At 46.4% G+C, this 17,976-nt stretch overlaps 1 protein-coding gene across 3 annotated transcripts in view; it reads left to right on the forward strand.

Annotated features, from left to right (window-relative positions):
* PLEKHO2 (pleckstrin homology domain containing O2) overlaps window positions 1-17,976 on the forward strand; it is an 85,440-nt gene that overhangs the window by 18,772 nt on the left and 48,692 nt on the right. For 2 of the 3 annotated variants that reach the window (XM_030189753.1, XM_030189755.1), the window contains exons 2-3: window positions 8,927-9,076; window positions 16,194-16,310. In XM_030189753.1, coding sequence (XP_030045613.1) covers window positions 8,927-9,076; window positions 16,194-16,310 — 267 coding nt within the window. Of the gene's footprint in view, window positions 1-8,709; window positions 8,793-8,926; window positions 9,077-16,193; window positions 16,311-17,976 lie in introns of those variants that run through there. The other variant, XM_030189754.1, reaches the window with a different exon arrangement.

Genomic DNA, 17,976 nt, shown 5'->3' on the forward strand with positions numbered 1-17,976 from the left:
TATAAATAAAATCCCCCTCAGACATTCTGAATCCCCCTCAGACGTTCTGAAGCTCACCTCTCTCCAACTGTGGCTCCTGACCTAGGCTATTCGGACTCCCGCACTCAGCCACGCCCATCTGCGCCCTAGGCCACGCCCCATCTGGACATAAAAAGCACTCTCAATGTTCCATTGACCACTGACGTCAATGAAGCCAGTTCGTTTGTTCGAAGCTCTGTAGCAGCAGATGTGGGCCCCGCCCTCGCGTCAAACGTAATGACGTTGAGGGCGGAGCACATTCAAGGAGCCAATCAGTAGCCGAAAGCAGGAGAGAGGCCAGGTTCACACTCTCGCACAGGACGAAGAGGGAGGGCGGCAACACGGCGAGCAAATGGCTGCGGCGAGTGTCCAATGTGGAGGAGGCGGGTGAGGGCTCGGGGTCGAGGACCACTGGCGACTCGGAAGCGGGGGGGAGGGGGGGGAGGAAACAGCACTGGCTACGACTCCAGCGCAGCCGTCATCCCATTCACTGAAAACAAAAGAAGCAAACCTATGACATGCTTCAGGACGTTTAATACACAGGAGTGGAAGTGACCCAAGCAAGTGTACGGTAAGGAAGGAAGCCCATTGGTTAATCTCTGTTTCAACTCCCCCACGCAGCCGTCATTGCTATACACTCACAAACAAGCAAACCTAGGAGGTGCTGCTTCACATTGTCGTTTTTAAATTGAGGACAAAAGGAGAGGGGACACAGACAGACCCTGCAACTGGGAGGGGGGACCCTGCAACTGGGAAAAAGGGACGGGGGGAACCCCCCTGGAACTGGGAGGGAGGGGGGAATCCCCCTGCAACTGCAACTGGGAGACAGACCGGGGGGGGGGGGGGGGGACCCTTATATAGATATAAGATTTGAAGGCACCGGAGTTGATCAAGGTAGATGCCACCAGATCAGTCAGTGTAGGAAAAAGGTCTGTTCATCTCGGTAATGTTTGCTCCTACCTACTCTGGATCCAGACTGTGGTATATGCATCAAAAGTTGATTTTTTTTTCATAATATCTAGAAATAAAATCTTCCTTTTCTCATTCTCACACACACACTCGCACCCAGTCTCACTCTCCCTCTGTCACACACGCGCGCACATTCACTCTCTCTCACACACTCACTCTCTCAAACATACACACTCCGAGGAAAACTTTGCTAGCGCCCGTTTCATTTCTGTACGAAACAGGTCTTTTTTACTAGTATAGTATATTTCAAGCAGACACAATACTTTCCCATTTGGATTATCTGATTTCGATGTTGTCTCCATGCTCTTTCCAATGTTACAGGGAAGAGTGGATTACAGTTTCTTGATTTCAGAACCGCTTAGAGACGGTTACATCATGCTCTGAACTGGCGTTTCATGGATGAAAAATGCTGCAGTTGTTATAGAACGAGAGATGACATATAGTATAAAGATGAGAAGGGAACTTTTATTATCTATAATATATAACGTTTACATAATGCTGAAGCTTACCTAAGGAAGGGAATCCTTGTTGACAATGATTCCTGATGAATTAACGAAGATGAAGCAATGGGAGAATTTGGAGATGACCTTTTAAATAAAACTGGTATAAATTGAAAGAATTATTTAAAACCATATGTACAAAGAATTCAAGGTGGACCTGCCCAAAGCTGATTATTTTCTTGGCATTTAACAAATGAGAAATGTACTTTCATAAACAGCTCGAAAAATGGCAGAACAAAACTGATTTAGAAAGTTTGAGTCTGGGGGAACCTTGGATGTAGAAACTTCCTAAAGCTGAACAGCAACGGGAGGAGACCCTGCAAGTACGAGATTGGGACACCTTAGAAATTGATGAAAAGGCCTCCATCCATCTCTCTGTGTGGTCTATTGTAGAATTTATTGCATTCCAGTAAGATCATAAAACATGGAAAGAAAAGAAAATTTGTGTTACAAATATGAAAAGCTTTCTGGAATACATCAACATAACATGGATACATGATAAAATGAACACCACCTGATTTGGTGGGGGACGGATTTCCTCAGTCCTCATAAAATAATGCAAACATCTCTCGAATGTTGTCTATTACAGCCATGAGATTCAATAGCTGACAGATCAAATGAAAGGGTTTCTATATCTGGAATTGTGGATTTTTCCCCAAGTCCATTTAGTAGTGGTTTATGGACTTGTCCTTTAGGAAACCGTCCAACCCCTTTTTAAACTGTGCTTTAATTATGTGTTGGGTGAAGAAAAATTTTCTCCGATTTGTTTTAAATTTACTACACTGTAGTTTAATCGCATGCCCCCTAGTCCTAGTATTTTTGGAAAGTGTGAACAGACGCTTCACATCCACCTGTTCCACTCCATTCATTATTTTATATACCTCTATCATGTCTCACCTCAGCCGTCTCTTCTCCAAGCTGAATAGCCCTAGCCTCCTTAGTCTTTCTTCATAGGGAAGTCGTCCCATCCCCGCTATCATTTTAGTCGCCCTTCGCTGCACCTTTTCCAAATCTACTATATCTTTCTTGAGATGCGGCGACCAGAATTGAACACAATACTCAAGGTGCGGTCACACCATGGAGCGATACAACGGCATTAGAACATCCTCACACCTGTTTTCCATACCTTTCCTAATAATAGCCAACATTCTATTCGCTTTCTTAGCCGCAGCAGCACACTGAGCAGAAGGTTTCAGTGTATTATCGACGACGACACCCAAGTATAAAAGTATAAAAATAGATTTCTAGCGCCGGAAATGGTACGTGGTGGGGGCAGCTCCTGCGGTAGCGCTGAATTGGCGCACGGCAGGCCCACGGTAGGCTTTGCCACGCTTTTGTAAAAGGGCCCCTAAGAGTCATTCATAAGTTTTTCAATTTAACAGTAAACTAGACTATCGTAACTCCATATATATTGGTTGTTCAAAGACGTTGAAGACAAAATTGCAGAGTACAGAATGCTGTGGCAAGAGTTACCCCTCTTCTATTACGATTACATTGGTTACTTGTAGAGGCCAGAACTCAATTCAAGGAAAGTGTTTTAGCCTTTATGGCGATGCATGGTCAACGTACCACTTATTTGATTATATTTTTCTCTTTTCTAAATGGGAGTGCTTTTAGATCGACCAGGAATTAATATTTGCTAAGGTTTCCTTTGGTCCAAAAAATTAAAGCTACACAAATATTTCAAGCTTCTCTTTCATATCAGGCAGCAACTATTTTATTTATTGCATTTGTATCCCACATTTTCCCACCTCTTTGCAGGCTCAATGTGGCTTATGAATAGTGGAAATATATAAAAAAAACAGACATTTAGTATTACAGAACAATCTTGGGTAACATGATAATGAAAAAGCATGATAGTATTACAAGCAAATACTATAGGACAATTCTGGATGTATGTGGAGGAGTTCACATTTGTTGATCTTTGTGGTATGCCTTGTTGAAGAGATGGGTCTTCAGTAGTTTGCGGAAGTTAGATCATTCTGGAATTGTCTTCCTCTTTCTCTTAGACGAATAGCTAATTATTGTAAATTCAGAAGGTTGCTAAAGATGTTTCTTTATAAAAAAAAAAAACTAGTGGAACCCAGCCCTTTTCCTCAACAATGAAACGGGCCCTAGAAAGGCTTTCTTGTAAGCAATTTTTTGTCTCTCCCTGCCCCTCCCCTCCTCTCCATGTCCGGCGATTCTCTTCTCTCCTGTCCTCTCCTCCCATCCCATCCATGTCCATTGATTCTGCTCTGCTCTGCCCTTGATGTGCCGCAATTTTTTCTTCCTTTGTACCTCATCGTTTTCTGGTTGGCCTGGCTGGCTTCCCTTCCGTTGGTAACATCCTGACGTCAGCTCGCCTCCAGCGTTCCCTTCCCTCTCACTGTTCCGCTCTCCGACGTCATTACATTTTCACGCGAGGGTGGGGCAGTGAGAGGAAATGGAACGCTGGAGGCTGGCTGACATCATGAGATGTTACAAACCCAGACAGCGATGGAATGTTGGAGGTGCAAATTATTATATAGGATATTTCATAGGTCTGCGTTAATGATTTTTCATTGTTTTTTGGTTAGAGGTTGTAATGCAGTGTAAATCTTTGAAATATGCTTCAAAGGTTTATTGTTACCCGCATTGAACTTGATGGCTTTTGCAGGATATAAGACCATAAAGTAACGGACCCAAACTGATCAGGCAAACATCCAAACACCAAGCAGAAACAAGTAGAGCAATGAAACCTCTCACAGATGGTGTTCAAAAAAACATTTATTAAAAAGTTCTTCTAAAACAGCAAAGATGACCTGACACGACTAGTGTTTTGGCCTGAATCAGGGGTCTAGGAATCTGTCATTTTTTTTATTTTTGTTACATTTGTACCCCGCGCTTTCCCACTCATGGCAGGCTCAATGCGGCTTACATGGGGCAATGGAGGGTTAAGTGACTTGCCCAGAGTCACAAGGAGCTGCCTGTGCCTGAAGTGGGAATCAAACTCAGTTCCTCAGGACCAAAGTCCACCACCCTAACCACTAGGCCACTCCTCCACTGTTGCTACTATTTGAGATTCTACATGGAATGTTGCTATTCCACTAGAAGTCGGCCCTTGCGGATCACCAATGTGGCCGCGCAGGCTTCTGCTTCTGTGAGTCTGACGTCCTGCACGTATGACTCACAGAAACAGAAGCCTGCGCAGCCTTCTACATGGAATGTTGCTAGTGGAATAGCAACATTCCATGTAGAATCTCCAATAGTATCTATTTTATTTTTGTTACATTTGTACCCTGCGCTTTCCCACTCATGGCAGGCTCAATGCGGCTTACATGGGGCAATGGAGGGTTAAGTGACTTGCCCAGAGTCACAAGGAGCTGCCTGTGCCTGAAGTGGGATTCGAACTCAGTTCCCCAGGACCAAAGTCCACCACCCTAACCACTAGGCCACTCCTCCACTCAATACGTATTCCTAGATTTAGTCGTCAGGGGGTTAAACTTCCACTCGTTCATTCAGAAGAAGATTACAAGGAAACTTTGGACACAAATGCAGTGAAAAATGCTGTATCTGTACTCAAAACATCCAAACACACCACTGCAAGACTACAGTGTGAAGGGAAAGGAAAGGGGGAGGGATTTGATATTCTGTTTTTCTGTGGTACAAAAAGAAAGCGGTTTTCATATTAAATACAGGTATTTTTTTCTGTTCCTATTGGGCTCACAATCCATTTTTTTATTTTTGTACCCGAACGTCTTTGAGTATCTCCCTAGTGTCTAAACAACTATCCTGCTATCTTCCGACACAAATCGGGAGATGGCCGGCCATCTCCTAAACCCGGCCAAATCGGCTTAATCGAAAGCCGAATTTGGCCGACTCCAACTGCTTTCCGTCACAGGGCTGGCCAAAGTTAAAGGGGGCGTTTTGGCAGGGTACGGAAGGCGGGACGTGGGCGTGGTTATGAGATGGCCAGCTTCGGCTGATAATGGAAAAAAGAAGGCCGGCTCTGACGAGCACTTGGCTGGCTTCACTTGGTCCATTTATTTTTAGGACCAAGCCTCCAAAAAGTGCCCCAACTGACTAGATGACCACCGGAGAGAATCGGAGATCACCTCCCCTTACTCTCCCAGTGGTCAGCAACCCCCTCCCACCCAAAAAAAAATTAAAAATCATTTTTTTGCCAGCCTCTATGCCAGCCTGAAATGTCATACCCAACTCCATCACAGCACTATGCAGGTCCCTGGAGCAGTTTTTAGTGGGTGCAGTGCACTTCAGACAGGCGGACCCAGGCCCATCCCCCCCTACCTGTTACACTTGTGGTGGTAAATGGGAGCCCTCCAACCCCCCCCCCAAAACCCACTGTACCCACATCTAGGTGTCCCCCTTCATCCCTAAGTGCTATGGTAGTGGTGTACAGTTGTGGGGAGTGGGTTTGGGGGGGATTTGGGGGGCTCAGCACACAAGGTAAGGGAGGTATGCACCTGGGAGCAATTTTTGAAGTCCACTGCAGTGCCCCCTAGGGTGCCCGGTTGGTGTCCTGGCATTTGAGGGGGACCAGTGCACTATGAATGCTGGCTCCTCCCACGACCAAATGCCTTGGATTTGGCTGGGTTTGAGATGGCCGCCATTAGTTTCCATTATCGCTGAAAACCAATGGCGGCCATCTCTAAAGCCGGCCCAAATGTTGAGATTTGGCCGGCTCCGACCGTATTATAGAAACGAAAGATGGCCGGCCATCTTGTTTCGATAATATGGTCAGGACGCCGCTTTACGTGGCCGGCCATTTAGATGGCCAGCCCCGTTCGATTATGCCCCTCTATGGCACTTATTTTTGAAGCAGATGGACGACTCAAAATTGCTGAACGTGTCCAAATTGCAATTTTCAAAAGGCTTTACACCGCAGTTCGTCCAAACAGCAAGGGGACGTGAAGTAAGTGTATTTTGGGCCGGACTTGGACAGGCCCAAAATTAGGACGTCTTTCAGCAATAATGGAATGGGAAGAAACATCAAAGGCAAAAAAGAAGGGCATTTTGTTTTTTAATCTAAACCTGTTTCAATCATGTCTAGGGTACAAAAAGGTGCCCTGATTGGGCAGCTGACCACTGGAGGGATGAGGGCATGACCCCTCCTTCATTTCCCAGTGGTTATTGACCCCTCTCCCTCCCACCCACCCCTAAGAAGTGAAAGCAACAGTGGATACCAGGCTCTTTGACCGCTTCAGGTATTGTGGCCGTTCCTAATAGAGCAGTAAGGAAGTGTAAGGAGTAGCCTAGTGGTCAGTGCAGTGGATTTTGAATAACGGAACCAGGTGTACAGATATATGAGCCCTCCTGGACCAGAGAAATACCTACTGAATCTAAATTTATAAGACACCTGCAAGTGTGACAGCTGTTGTATTGGTGGACCTTGCTGGTCCTGGAGGGTTCACAATAACATATAAAGGCATTAAGGAAGGATTTGTACCTGGGTCCCACCTCACTGACCACTAGGCTTCCCCTCTGCTCTGCAGGGACGTCTGTGTGGCCAGTTTTGTACAAATGATGTCGTTCAGACGTTTTTTGTGCCCGGTTGTTTGACGTTTCATTTTGAAAAATAGCTGTTCATTTTGGACACTTTCGGCGCAAGAGCGTCCTTCTCATGTATTTTCGAACACGGAATCCCAACATTTTTCCTGTTTAAAAATGGCTGTGAGATGGACGGGTTTTTTTGACCGTCATGAGCAGGGTGTCCCAGTTCTGACATGGACATTCTTTCGAAAATGTTGTGTTCCGTCTCACAGGTAACTATTAGCTCTGGTCACTAGGTGGCAGCCAAGTGTATCCTAGCTGAGAGCATTCTCTTACCTGTCTTTACCTGTACTTGCGGGAAGGTCTTAGCTCCTGAATAGGGTTACCATATGTCCGGTTTTACCCGGACATGTCCTCTTTTTGAGGACATGGCCGGGCAACCGGGCGAGTTTTGCCAGTCTGCCAAGCAGGCTGGTGGGTGGGCCTAATGGTGTCCTATCCTAATCCCCTCTCCTTACCTTACTCTACTGCCTTGGTGGTCTAGTGACCTCTTCGGGGCAGGAAAGAGCCTCCTCTTTCCTGCCCGGAATGCTGCCCTGCATACTGTTCCCCTTGCTGAGGGTGCCAGCGCTGATTCAAAATGGCCGCCGAGAGTTGAAGCAGCCAGAAGTCTCGCAAGGCTGCTTCAATTCTCGGCGGCCATTTTGAATCGGCGCCAGGACCGTCAGCAAGGGGAACAGTATGCAGGCACTCCAGGCAGGAAAGAGGGGGCTCTTTCCTGCCCTGAAGAGGTCATTAGACCACCAGGGCAGTAGAGTAGGGTAAGGGTAGGGGAGGATAGGACATCCTTGGGGGTATGTGAAAGGGGTGGGGCAATGTGATGGGGGTGTGTGAAATGGATGTGTGTGAAATGGGTGGGGTGTGGCAGAGGGTGGGGCATGTGTCCTCTTATTGGGGGGACCGAATACGGTAACCCTACTCCTGAATGAACCAGCAGCACTTTCATACCTTCTGCCCAGGGCCTGATTTAAGATTTTGGACTTTGTAGGCAAGATGAGACAGTAGATCCCAGAGAGTTTGGGGGGGGGGGGGGGGGGAGAGGGTCAGAGATTTCAACGATCGGAGAAGCAGAAGAGGAGCAGAGGAAGGCCATAGCGCATGTACCGGGCCCTAAAGTTAGAAGGACCAGGCTTCCCTTTTGGGCATTTGGCACCTTCAAAATTTGGTACCCTAGACTGTTGCCCTGCCTGAATCTAGGCCTTCCTCTGCCCCCTCCCCCCCCCCCCTTTACTCTTGGCGATGGCACAACAGATTTGTTTCCTTCAGCGGGTGCATCAGTGCCTTGTGGAGGCTCCTGGTGTGGGGAGTAGGCTTAGTTTTGTCCTTCTAGATCATCCTCCCGCGGCCTCAGCAGAGAGCAGGAAGGCACCTGGCCAGGGCGACAGATGGTTTCAGAGGAGGCTGGTTGTGTTCATCTCTTACCTTGCTTTTGGAAGCTTTATATTTGCTAAGGAAAACGTGCGGACCTCATCCCAGGAAAAGTTGCTTTGCTCAAGTAAAAATTGGATCCTTTGATCAGTTTTATTTCCTTAATACTTTAAACAACGTGGGTTGTTCTTTTCTTTCACAAAACTGAAAGTGAATGGGGAGGGCCGGCCGTGCGGTTTCCTGTCTTACTGCAATCCTGTGATCACAAGAGGGGGGAAAAAAAAACGTCTGAAAATGTCTCTCATTGTCACTAGTTGAAGCACTTGCACAGGCTAAGCCTGGATCCCCTCGGGACGAGGACCCGGCAGCACTCACGGGGACCCAGACCAGGAGCCGACTGGAATGGTATTTTAAAACCAACAGATCCTTGTTTAAACTGGTTTCTGGTGTCCAGGGTTCACGAAATGTGCTGGATCGCTTTCGATGTGTTTAGTAATATTTATGGCTTATTCTGTACTGTTGTCATTCTGTCATTTTAGGGTCTACAAGAGGATGGTGAAAAGCCAAAAAGTGCCCACCCTGCAGACAGGGCCGGCTGGCTTAAAAAGAGCGCAGGAGGGCTGCTGGGCTTGTGGAAAGAACGCTACATCCTGCTATGTAAAACCCAGCTGCTAGTGTATGAAAATGAGGTAAGTTCGGCACCAACCTTTGTGGGGACTGGATAGCTTTAGGCAGGGCTTTTTTTGAGGGGGTACTTGGGGGTACTGAGTACCGGCACCTTTTCCATTGTCTGCTAAAATTGACCTATGATCCCCAAGTTTTAATGAAAGAGCTCAGGTTCTACACACCAATTCTGCCTTGTCATAGATTCTGTGACTGGTTGCAGGGGGCCTGGCTATTATGGGGTTGATCCCTCAGTGATCACCCCACCCCTGAAGGGTGACCTTGCACTTGAGTACCGGCACCTTTTTTGCTAGTAAAAACGTACTGGCTTTAGGGAGTCATTACAAGGTTAGTTTTACCTGTTCAAATCCAGTTTAGACCAGTAGGTGGCCTATAGTGAAGTGAGTTATTTTTATTTTTGTTACATTTGTACCCTGCGCTTTCCCACTCATGGCAGGCTCAATGCGGCTTACATGGGGCAATGGAGGGTTAAGTGACTTGCCCAGAGTCACAAGGAGCTGCCTGTGCCTGAAGTGGGAATCGAACTCAGTTCCTCAGGACCAAAGTCCACCACCCTAACCACTAGGCCACTCCTCCACTGTTGCTACTATTTGAGATTCTACATGGAATGTTGCTATTCCACTAGCAACATTCCATGTAGAAGTCGGCCCTTGCAGATCACCAATGTGGCCGCGCAGGCTTCTGCTTCTGTGAGTCTGACGTCCTGCACATACGTGCAGGACGTCAGACTCACAGAAACAGAAGCCTGCGCAGCCTTCTACATGGAATGTTGCTAGTGGAATAGCAACATTCCATGTAGAATCTCCAATAGTAGCAACATTCCATGTAGAATCTCAAATAGTATCTATTTTATTTTTGTTACATTTGTACTCCGCACTTTCCCACTCATGGCAGGCTCAATGCGGCAATGGAGGGTTAAGTGACTTGCCCAGAGTCACAAGGAGCTGCCTGTGCCTGAAGTGGGAATCGAACTCAGTTCCTCAGTTCCCCAGGACCAAAGTCCACCACCCTAACCACTAGGCCACTCCTCCACTTTCCAAGAGTTGGTAGTCTTGGTCTAGTTCTAGGGATCAGAGCATGGGTTTAACTCCGTGTGGCTTCTGGCTACTGGACAGAGAGAGCAGCAGCCTTTGTCTGGTCAGGTGATAGTGTCAAGGCTGGAGACGCCTGTGAAGAGCTGGCATTTGCTGATGCCCGGATGCCAGAAGAGGACGTCCGGGCACCGCCCAGGAGTTTTAAACCCCTTATACTCCCTCCCTTCCCAGCGGGGTGCCTCTGAGGGGCGGGAACGTGCCCGCCGCGCGCCCCGCTCGCACCCCGCTGGCCTTGGGGGAGCATGCCCGTCGGGGCACGGCGCCATGGCGGCTCCGTGCACCTGGTGGGGCACTGCGCCTGCTTTTTTCTGTTCACTCCACAGAGCCACAGGCTGTTTCCCCAGCTGTAGCTTTCGCCATTTAAGCCTGTACCCCTTCTGCTTCCAACAAGGAGCTCCCCCTCCACCCTCCCACAGCTGAACTGTGTCGGTCCAGGTGCTCAAATCAAACCCCCCTATCACTCCGTCCTGTCACAGCATTCCATCTTGTGATTTTCTATAGTATTCTGTGCTTCATCACGTTCATAAGCTGGGCTGAGAGAGCAATTCACAGTCTGCACTTGGCCCTCATTCGTTCTGGTGGGAGAAAGTTGGCCAATTGACAAATGGATGTTTAGGGTTGGGTTTTTTTTTTTTTTAAAGCTCATTTGGAAAATGAACTGTACAAGCCAGGGCAGTTTCACAGCTGTTCTATCTGTTTTGGAATGGGTGGGCTGCAGTTTTTAATGTCCTCTCTGAAGAGGGGGAGATGACGTTTTAACTTTCTCCCCAGGCGTATCCTGTGTACATTCGTGGGGCATCGGATAACATTTGAAAAGAACAGGAAATGTTCTACTAGATAATCTCTGCCAAAAAGGATTTTAAACACCAAAAAACATGTGGCACGAAAGCGCTGAAAATAGTTTGACCCGAGCATTACAGTCCCCTTTTTTGTCCCCAGCCCCGTGGTGTGCGGAGGCAGCGAGGACACGTTTGATGTGAAGGAGAAGTGATTCAGAGCCCAGCTCTGTGAAGCAACCTCAGAGATTCCCTTTTTTTCGTTTCAGCTCTGTTTTGTTTGAGTCTCTTGTTGCTGCTGGCTGGGTGAGGAAGGAGGGAAATGAAATTACCTTAAGGAAGTTCGCTGCTGATCACAGGGGGATGCGTAAATCCACAGGCCCCAGATGTTGCAGCCCTGGCAGATGTGTATCTGCCTATTAGCACATTCTAAAATCTGCACAGCTGGTGGAAACTCAGTGGGCCTGAAACCAAACCCTGGCTTTTCTGGCTAATGCCCACACTTGTACAACAACCTGGTTACTTGCTTGAAGAATACAGTTCTCTATCAAGGACTTGCAAGTATTTCACGCTCAAAACAATTTAGTTAAATGGGGAGGAAAAGACTTCAGATGCTCGGCAACCACATACACCTCTCTTGTTGTGGATACCTCGCTGCTCAGAGTTTACTTTTGAAAATGAGTTTTTTTGGATGTAAACTACTGGCGAGCGTCGTCGTGAGTCAAAAAACCTCTCCGTATGTGCCTCATTTAATTTTTATTTTTTAGATTTTTTTTTTAAAAAGATTAGAGATACAAAAAGGCACTTTATTTATTTATTTATTTGCCTGAACATGTATACCCTGGAGGAAAGGAGAAACAGGGGTGATATGATACAGACGTTCAAATATTTGAAAGGTATTAATCCGCAAACGAATCTTTTCCGGAGATACGAAGGTGGTAGAACGAGAGGGCATGAAATGAGATTGAAGGGGGGCAGACTCAAGAAAAATGTCAGGAAGTATTTTTTCACGGGGAGAGTAGTGGATGCTTGGAATGCCCTCCCGCGGGAGGTGGTGGAGATGAAAATGGTAACGGAATTCAAACATGCGTGGGATAAACATAAAGGAATCCTGTGCAGAAGGAAGGGATCCTCAGGAGCTTAGCCTAGAATGGGTGGCAGAGCTGGTGGTTGGGAGGCAGGGCTAGTGCTGGGCAGACTTATACGGTCTGTGCTGGGGCTGGTGGTTGGGAGGCGGGACTAGTGCTGGGCAGACTTATACGGTCTGTGCCAGAGCCGGTGGTGGGAGGCGGGGATAGTGCTGGGCAGACTTATACGGTCTGTGCCAGAGCTGGTGGTGGGAGGCGGGACTGGTAGTTGGGAGGCGGGGATAGTGCTGGGCAGACTTATAGGGTCTGTGCCAGAGCTGGTGGTGGGAGGCGGGACTGGTAGTTGGGAGGCGGGGATAGTGCTGGGCAGACTTATACGGTCTGTGCCAGAGCTGGTGGTGGGAGGCGGGACTGGTAGTTGGGAGGCGGGGATAGTGCTGGCCAGACTTATACGGTCTGTGCCCTGGAGAGGACAGTACAAATAAAAAAAGTAGCACATATGAATTTATCTTCTTGGGCAGACTGGATGGACCGTGCAGGTCTTTTTCTGCCGTCATCTACTATGTTACTATATTACTATTGCATTTGTATCCCACATTTTCCCACCTATTTGCAAGCTCAATGTGGCTTACATGATGCCGTAATAGCGATCGCCATTTCAGGATTGAAAAATACAGAGTGGTATTGCGTTAAGGATCGTAAGTGACTGGAGTAAATTAAGCAGTCACGTATAAAGAGTTCAGTTTTGGTCAGTCCTGGTATAAGTTTCGTTGTCTGGTGTTTAGGATGGATCATTGTGGTATGCTTTTTTGAACAGATAGGTTTTTAGTGATTTCTGGAAGTTTGCTAGTTCGTGTGTTGTGTTCTTGACGTTTGGTAGTGCATTCCATAGTTGCGTACTTATGTAGGAGAAGCTGGTACTTATCTGGTATGTGGCTCAAACTGCTGGGTACGCTCTGCAGCGAGCCCCTGTTTCACTGATGCTTCATTAGGAGCTTGACCCGTAGCCACTTTGAGTACCCTTTTAATATGTCTGCTTCTGTTCTTTTTGGCAATTTGTACTTTTTTAACTCCTGGCTCTCCCTCCAATAAAACTGGGCTGGGTTAAACATACGAAGCAATAATTATTATTATTGTTTGTTACATTTGTATCCCACATTTTCCCACCTTTTTGCAGGCTCAATGTGGCTTACATATAACCGTTAACGGCGTTAGCCGATTACGGTCTGAACAAATACATGGTATGAATGAATACAAAGTGATATCGTGGTATAATGAGGTACATGTATGATAGGAACAGTTGGGGGGAACTTAGAGAGGGAAAGGGGGAAGAAGAGTCAGGTAATGTCCGTTACAGTCTTTGGTTATATTGTGTCGCAAGTGACCGGTATTTTTATGTTGGGTAAGTGGGGTAGGCTCTTCTGAACAGGTCTGTCTTTAGTGCTTTCTGAAGATTTAGGTGGTCGAGCGTAGTTTTTACTGCTTTTGGCAATGCGTTCCATAGTTGTGCGCTTAGGTAGGAAAAGCTGGTTGCATAGGTGGATTTGTATTTGAGTCCTTTGCTGCTTGGGTAGTGGAGGTTTAGGTATGATTGTGTAGATTTTGTAGTGTTTCTGGTTGGCAGGTCGATGAGGTCTGTCATGTATCCCGGTGTCTCGCCGTAAATAATTTTATGAACAGTCGTGCAGATTTTGAAAGTGATGCGTTCTTTGATTGGTAGCCAGTGCAATTTTTCTCTGAGTGGTTTGGCGCTGTCAAAACGTGTTTTTCCAAATATAAGCCTGGCTGCTGTGTTTTGAGCGGTCTGGAGTTTCTTTATGATTTGATCCTTGCATCCCACATAGATTCCATTACTGTAATCTGCGTGGCTTAGTACCATGGACTGTACCAGGTTACGAAATATTTCACTCGGGAAGAATGGTTTTACGCGTTTGAGTTTCCACATTCAACAGTGTCTTGAACCACAGATGGAAAAGCAAGGCAGAGTCCAAATTCAAGGGAAGCACTTTATTGTAAGACTCGACATGGCCCATGTTTCAGTGAATGCTTGCATCAAGGGTCACATTGAGTTGCAGCTGTAGGGCTGTAAACACTTCGGGAGGGGGCGCATTGTAAGCAGACATTTTGTTGTGTATGGTGCTGTGTACACTAACAACTTTGTTCATAGAAGGCCCTCACGCTCCAGTCACCCTGTGGGGGGAGGAGGGTGGGAATGCCTGAGAGACTCGTTCTGCTCTCTTCCCACCGTGGATGGATAATAATACTAATAACCAATATTAACGTAATCTCCACCATTTACCACTGACCTCGCTAGTTTTAATTTTGGTGCGGAGAGGCCACGTGGGTTTGTCTTGACTAAACTGTAAGCTCTGTGGAGCAGGGACTGCCTCGTGTGTGTGTGTCTGGATACATCTAGTCATGCTTTAGAAATGAGACCTAGTGGCAGGAGAAACCGGATGGAGATTTGAGGATGGGGATAGGAGGCTGAGAGCTGAGAATGGTGGGATGAGCTGCAGAAAGAAAATACTTTCAGGCTGTCTAGTAGTACTTTCTCTCGTCAGATTTTATTAAAAGAAGGTATAAATGATGGGAAGAAAATAAAGGGGTCAACCCCCCTTCCTTTACAGGGAGCATAAAAAGCTGCAGAGGAGGAGTAGCTTAATGGTTAGTGCAGCGGGCTTTGATCCTAGGGACCTTGGGTGTCACTTAACCCTCCATTACCCCAGGTACAAAAAACTTAGATTGTGAGCCCCCTAGGGACAGAGAGAGTAGTTGTATATAATGTGAACAGCACTGTGTACATCTAGTAGTGCTATAGAAATGATTAGTAATAGTAATAAGGTTTAAGCAGAAGCAGTGTGAGGGGTGGAGGCAAAATAAGATGGGTGAAATGACTGGGGGGGGGGGGGGAGGCTAAGGGGAATGAAATTGGATAGGGAAGAGATGATGAGAGGAAAGGGAACGGAGGGGCTGCCTGAAGGCTGAGGAGTGACAGGGGGGCTGAGTTAGTACGTTTAGGTGGGATTCTAGATATTTTTTTTCTTACATTTGTACCCCGCACTTTCCATCTCATGGCAGGTTCAATGCGGCTTACATGGGGCAATGGAGGGTTAAGTGGCTTGCCCAGAGTCACAAGGAGCTGCCTGTGCCTGAAGTGGGAATCCAACTCAGTTCCCCAGGACCAAAGTCCACCACCCTAACCACTAGGCCACTCCTCCACTGTTGCTACTATTTGAGATTCTACATGGAATGTTGCTATTCCACTAGCAACATTCCATGTAGAAGTCGGCCCTTGCAGATCACCAATGTGGCCGCGCAGGCTTCTGCTTCTGTGAGTCTGACGTCCTGCACGTATGTGCAGGACGTCAGACTCACAGAAACAGAAGCCTGCGCAGCCTTCTACATGGAATGTTGCTAGTGGAATAGCAACATTCCATGTAGAATCTCCAACAGTAGCAACATTCCATGTAGAATCTCCAATAGTATCTATTTTATTTTTGTTACATTTGTATCCTGCACTTTCCCACTCATGGTAGGCTCAGTGTGGCTTACAGGTACTTATTTGTACCTGGGGCAATGGAGGGTTAAGTGACTTGCCCAGAGTCACAAGGAGCTGCTTGTGCCTGAAGTGGGAATCGAGCCCAGTTCCCCAGGACCAAAGTCCACCACTCTAACCACCAGGCCACTCCTCCACTGCTTCTGGTCTGTGAAAGAGGAGAGAAAATAATTTGAGTTCTGTTACCTTTGGGCATGTCAGATTTATTTATTTATTAACATTTGTACCCCGCGCTTTCCCACACATTGCAGGCTCAATGCGGCTTACATAGTAAATATAATTACAATTACAAAGTCTTGAAGGAGAATATTATAAGCAGTAAGTGGGGTTTTGAGGATGAAAAAGTTGAACATGTAGAGGCAAACAAAGGAAAGGATAATCAAAAGGAAAAGAGATTGGGAGAGGAGAGGAGGGATGGAGAGGAGAAGATAAAGGGTTAAGGATAGAGAGGGAACGAAAAGGGTATAAGGAGATTGAGGAAGGGTTTAAACGTTAAGTAGGGTTATTCGGGTAAGCTGTCTTGAAAAGCTGGGTCTTCAGCATTTTCCTGAATGGTAGATGGTTGTTGATAGATTGTAAATCTGTTTTTTTTCCCCCCCCTTGCACAGGACGATCAGAAGTGTGTTGAAACTGTAGAGCTAGGGAGTTACGAGGCCTGTCAGGATCTACGATCTGTCTTGATGAAGAAAAACCGCTTCATTTTACTTCGATCCCCGGGGAACAAGGTAGGCTGCTCCGTCTATATGATTCTGAATCTGTGCACTGAAGGGTTGCCACCAGGAGTTTATCTCTCTGCCAGTAGGGGGTAATTGTGGATGGAGTTGGTGGTAGGGAGTCTATTCTGTAATGGAACTTAGACACCCAGGTTCCGTTATCAAATACCAGTGTAACCCAGTATTGACCCATCTAACGTTTACACACTTGTAACTACAGCAGCTGTGGAGCCAGTGTAAGCGGAGGTACCTAAATGGGGCAGGAACGTGCGTGATGCACAATATTCTGTAAATTACACGCACCCCGTACCTATGTCCCACCCATGCTGCGCCCCTGTGCCTGCTCCCTTGCAGACCCACACTGTGTAAGTTGCAGGATAGTGCGTAGACACCCTGCTAGCTTTTTTGTTTGTTTATTTCTTTATATCCCACCTTTATCCAAGGCAGGTAACAACGCAACATATATAATAGCAAAAAAACCGACAACCCCAAAACAAAAATACAGACTCCTAATCGATACAATAACATCAGTCCCGCACAAATACAACAGCAAAGGACACCAGAAGGCATTATTTATTTATTTAATTGTTGCATTTGTATCCCACATTTTCCCATCTATTTGCAGACTCAAAGTGGCTTACAATGATACATCCTGACAATCGCCAATCTAGAGTAGATAAAACAATTGGTTATATAAAGAACAAGTGTAACATAATGGATATAATCAATTCGATAAGTCAGAAAACAGACAGATTATCTAGTAAGTAGTGATGTGTTGGCGTTTCGATTATTGATTATTATGGTAAGTCTTGTTACAAAGGTAGGTCTTTAGTGATTTTCGAAAGTTGATAAGGTCGTGAATATTTTTTAGGTCAAGTGGTAATGTATTCCACAGCTGCGTGGCAATGTAAGAAAAGCAGGACGCGTGAACTAATTTGTATTTTAAACCTTTACAACTAGGGAAGTGGAGTCCCAAGAATGTATTTGCTGATTTTTTTAGCATTTCTGGGAGGTAAATCAATAAGGTCTGATAGCATTTTTTTTCTCGTTTATTGATTTACTAGACTGTCACTTAAATGATGCAGTTATTCTGTTGTGATTTCAAACAAAAAAAGGCAATTTATTCCAGGCCTGAGGTCCAGCCACAGAGAGAGAACCAGTTCTAGTGAGTTGTAATCGCAGATGCCTCAGGTCTGGTATTGCAAGTAAACCAGCATCCGCTGAATGCAATGACCTTGATGGTACATAGCGCTGGAAAGTAGGACGCAAGTAACAGGGAGAGTCATGATATCAACTCTGATGGACCAGTAACAACAATTTGAATTTGATCCACTGCGTCACGTATAGCCAGCGCAGTTGGTGATACATGATCAAACTGTGCAAGGCCAGTTATGTGGGAATCTGCGTACATATGCGCCTAAGTGCTGGTATTCTAAACATTTACATGTACATCTTAACGCTCAGTTTATAGTCTTGAAATGTCTTTTCCAGCTGCAGGGGCATAATCACAGGTGAGCCTGGGTAGGCTTTAGGATCAGGGCCCAGACCAATCAATGGCAGCAGCACAGATGAATGAGGGAGAGGCATCTGCATTCACATTGCCAAGTGCCCACCCAAGAGAACTTGAGGCCCCCACCAAAGACTCAGTCCTGGCTACATCGATGACCTTTTCTCTAAA

Source organism: Microcaecilia unicolor, chromosome 1 (assembly GCF_901765095.1).
Source record: "Microcaecilia unicolor chromosome 1, aMicUni1.1, whole genome shotgun sequence".
Taxonomy (NCBI): domain Eukaryota; kingdom Metazoa; phylum Chordata; class Amphibia; order Gymnophiona; family Siphonopidae; genus Microcaecilia; species Microcaecilia unicolor.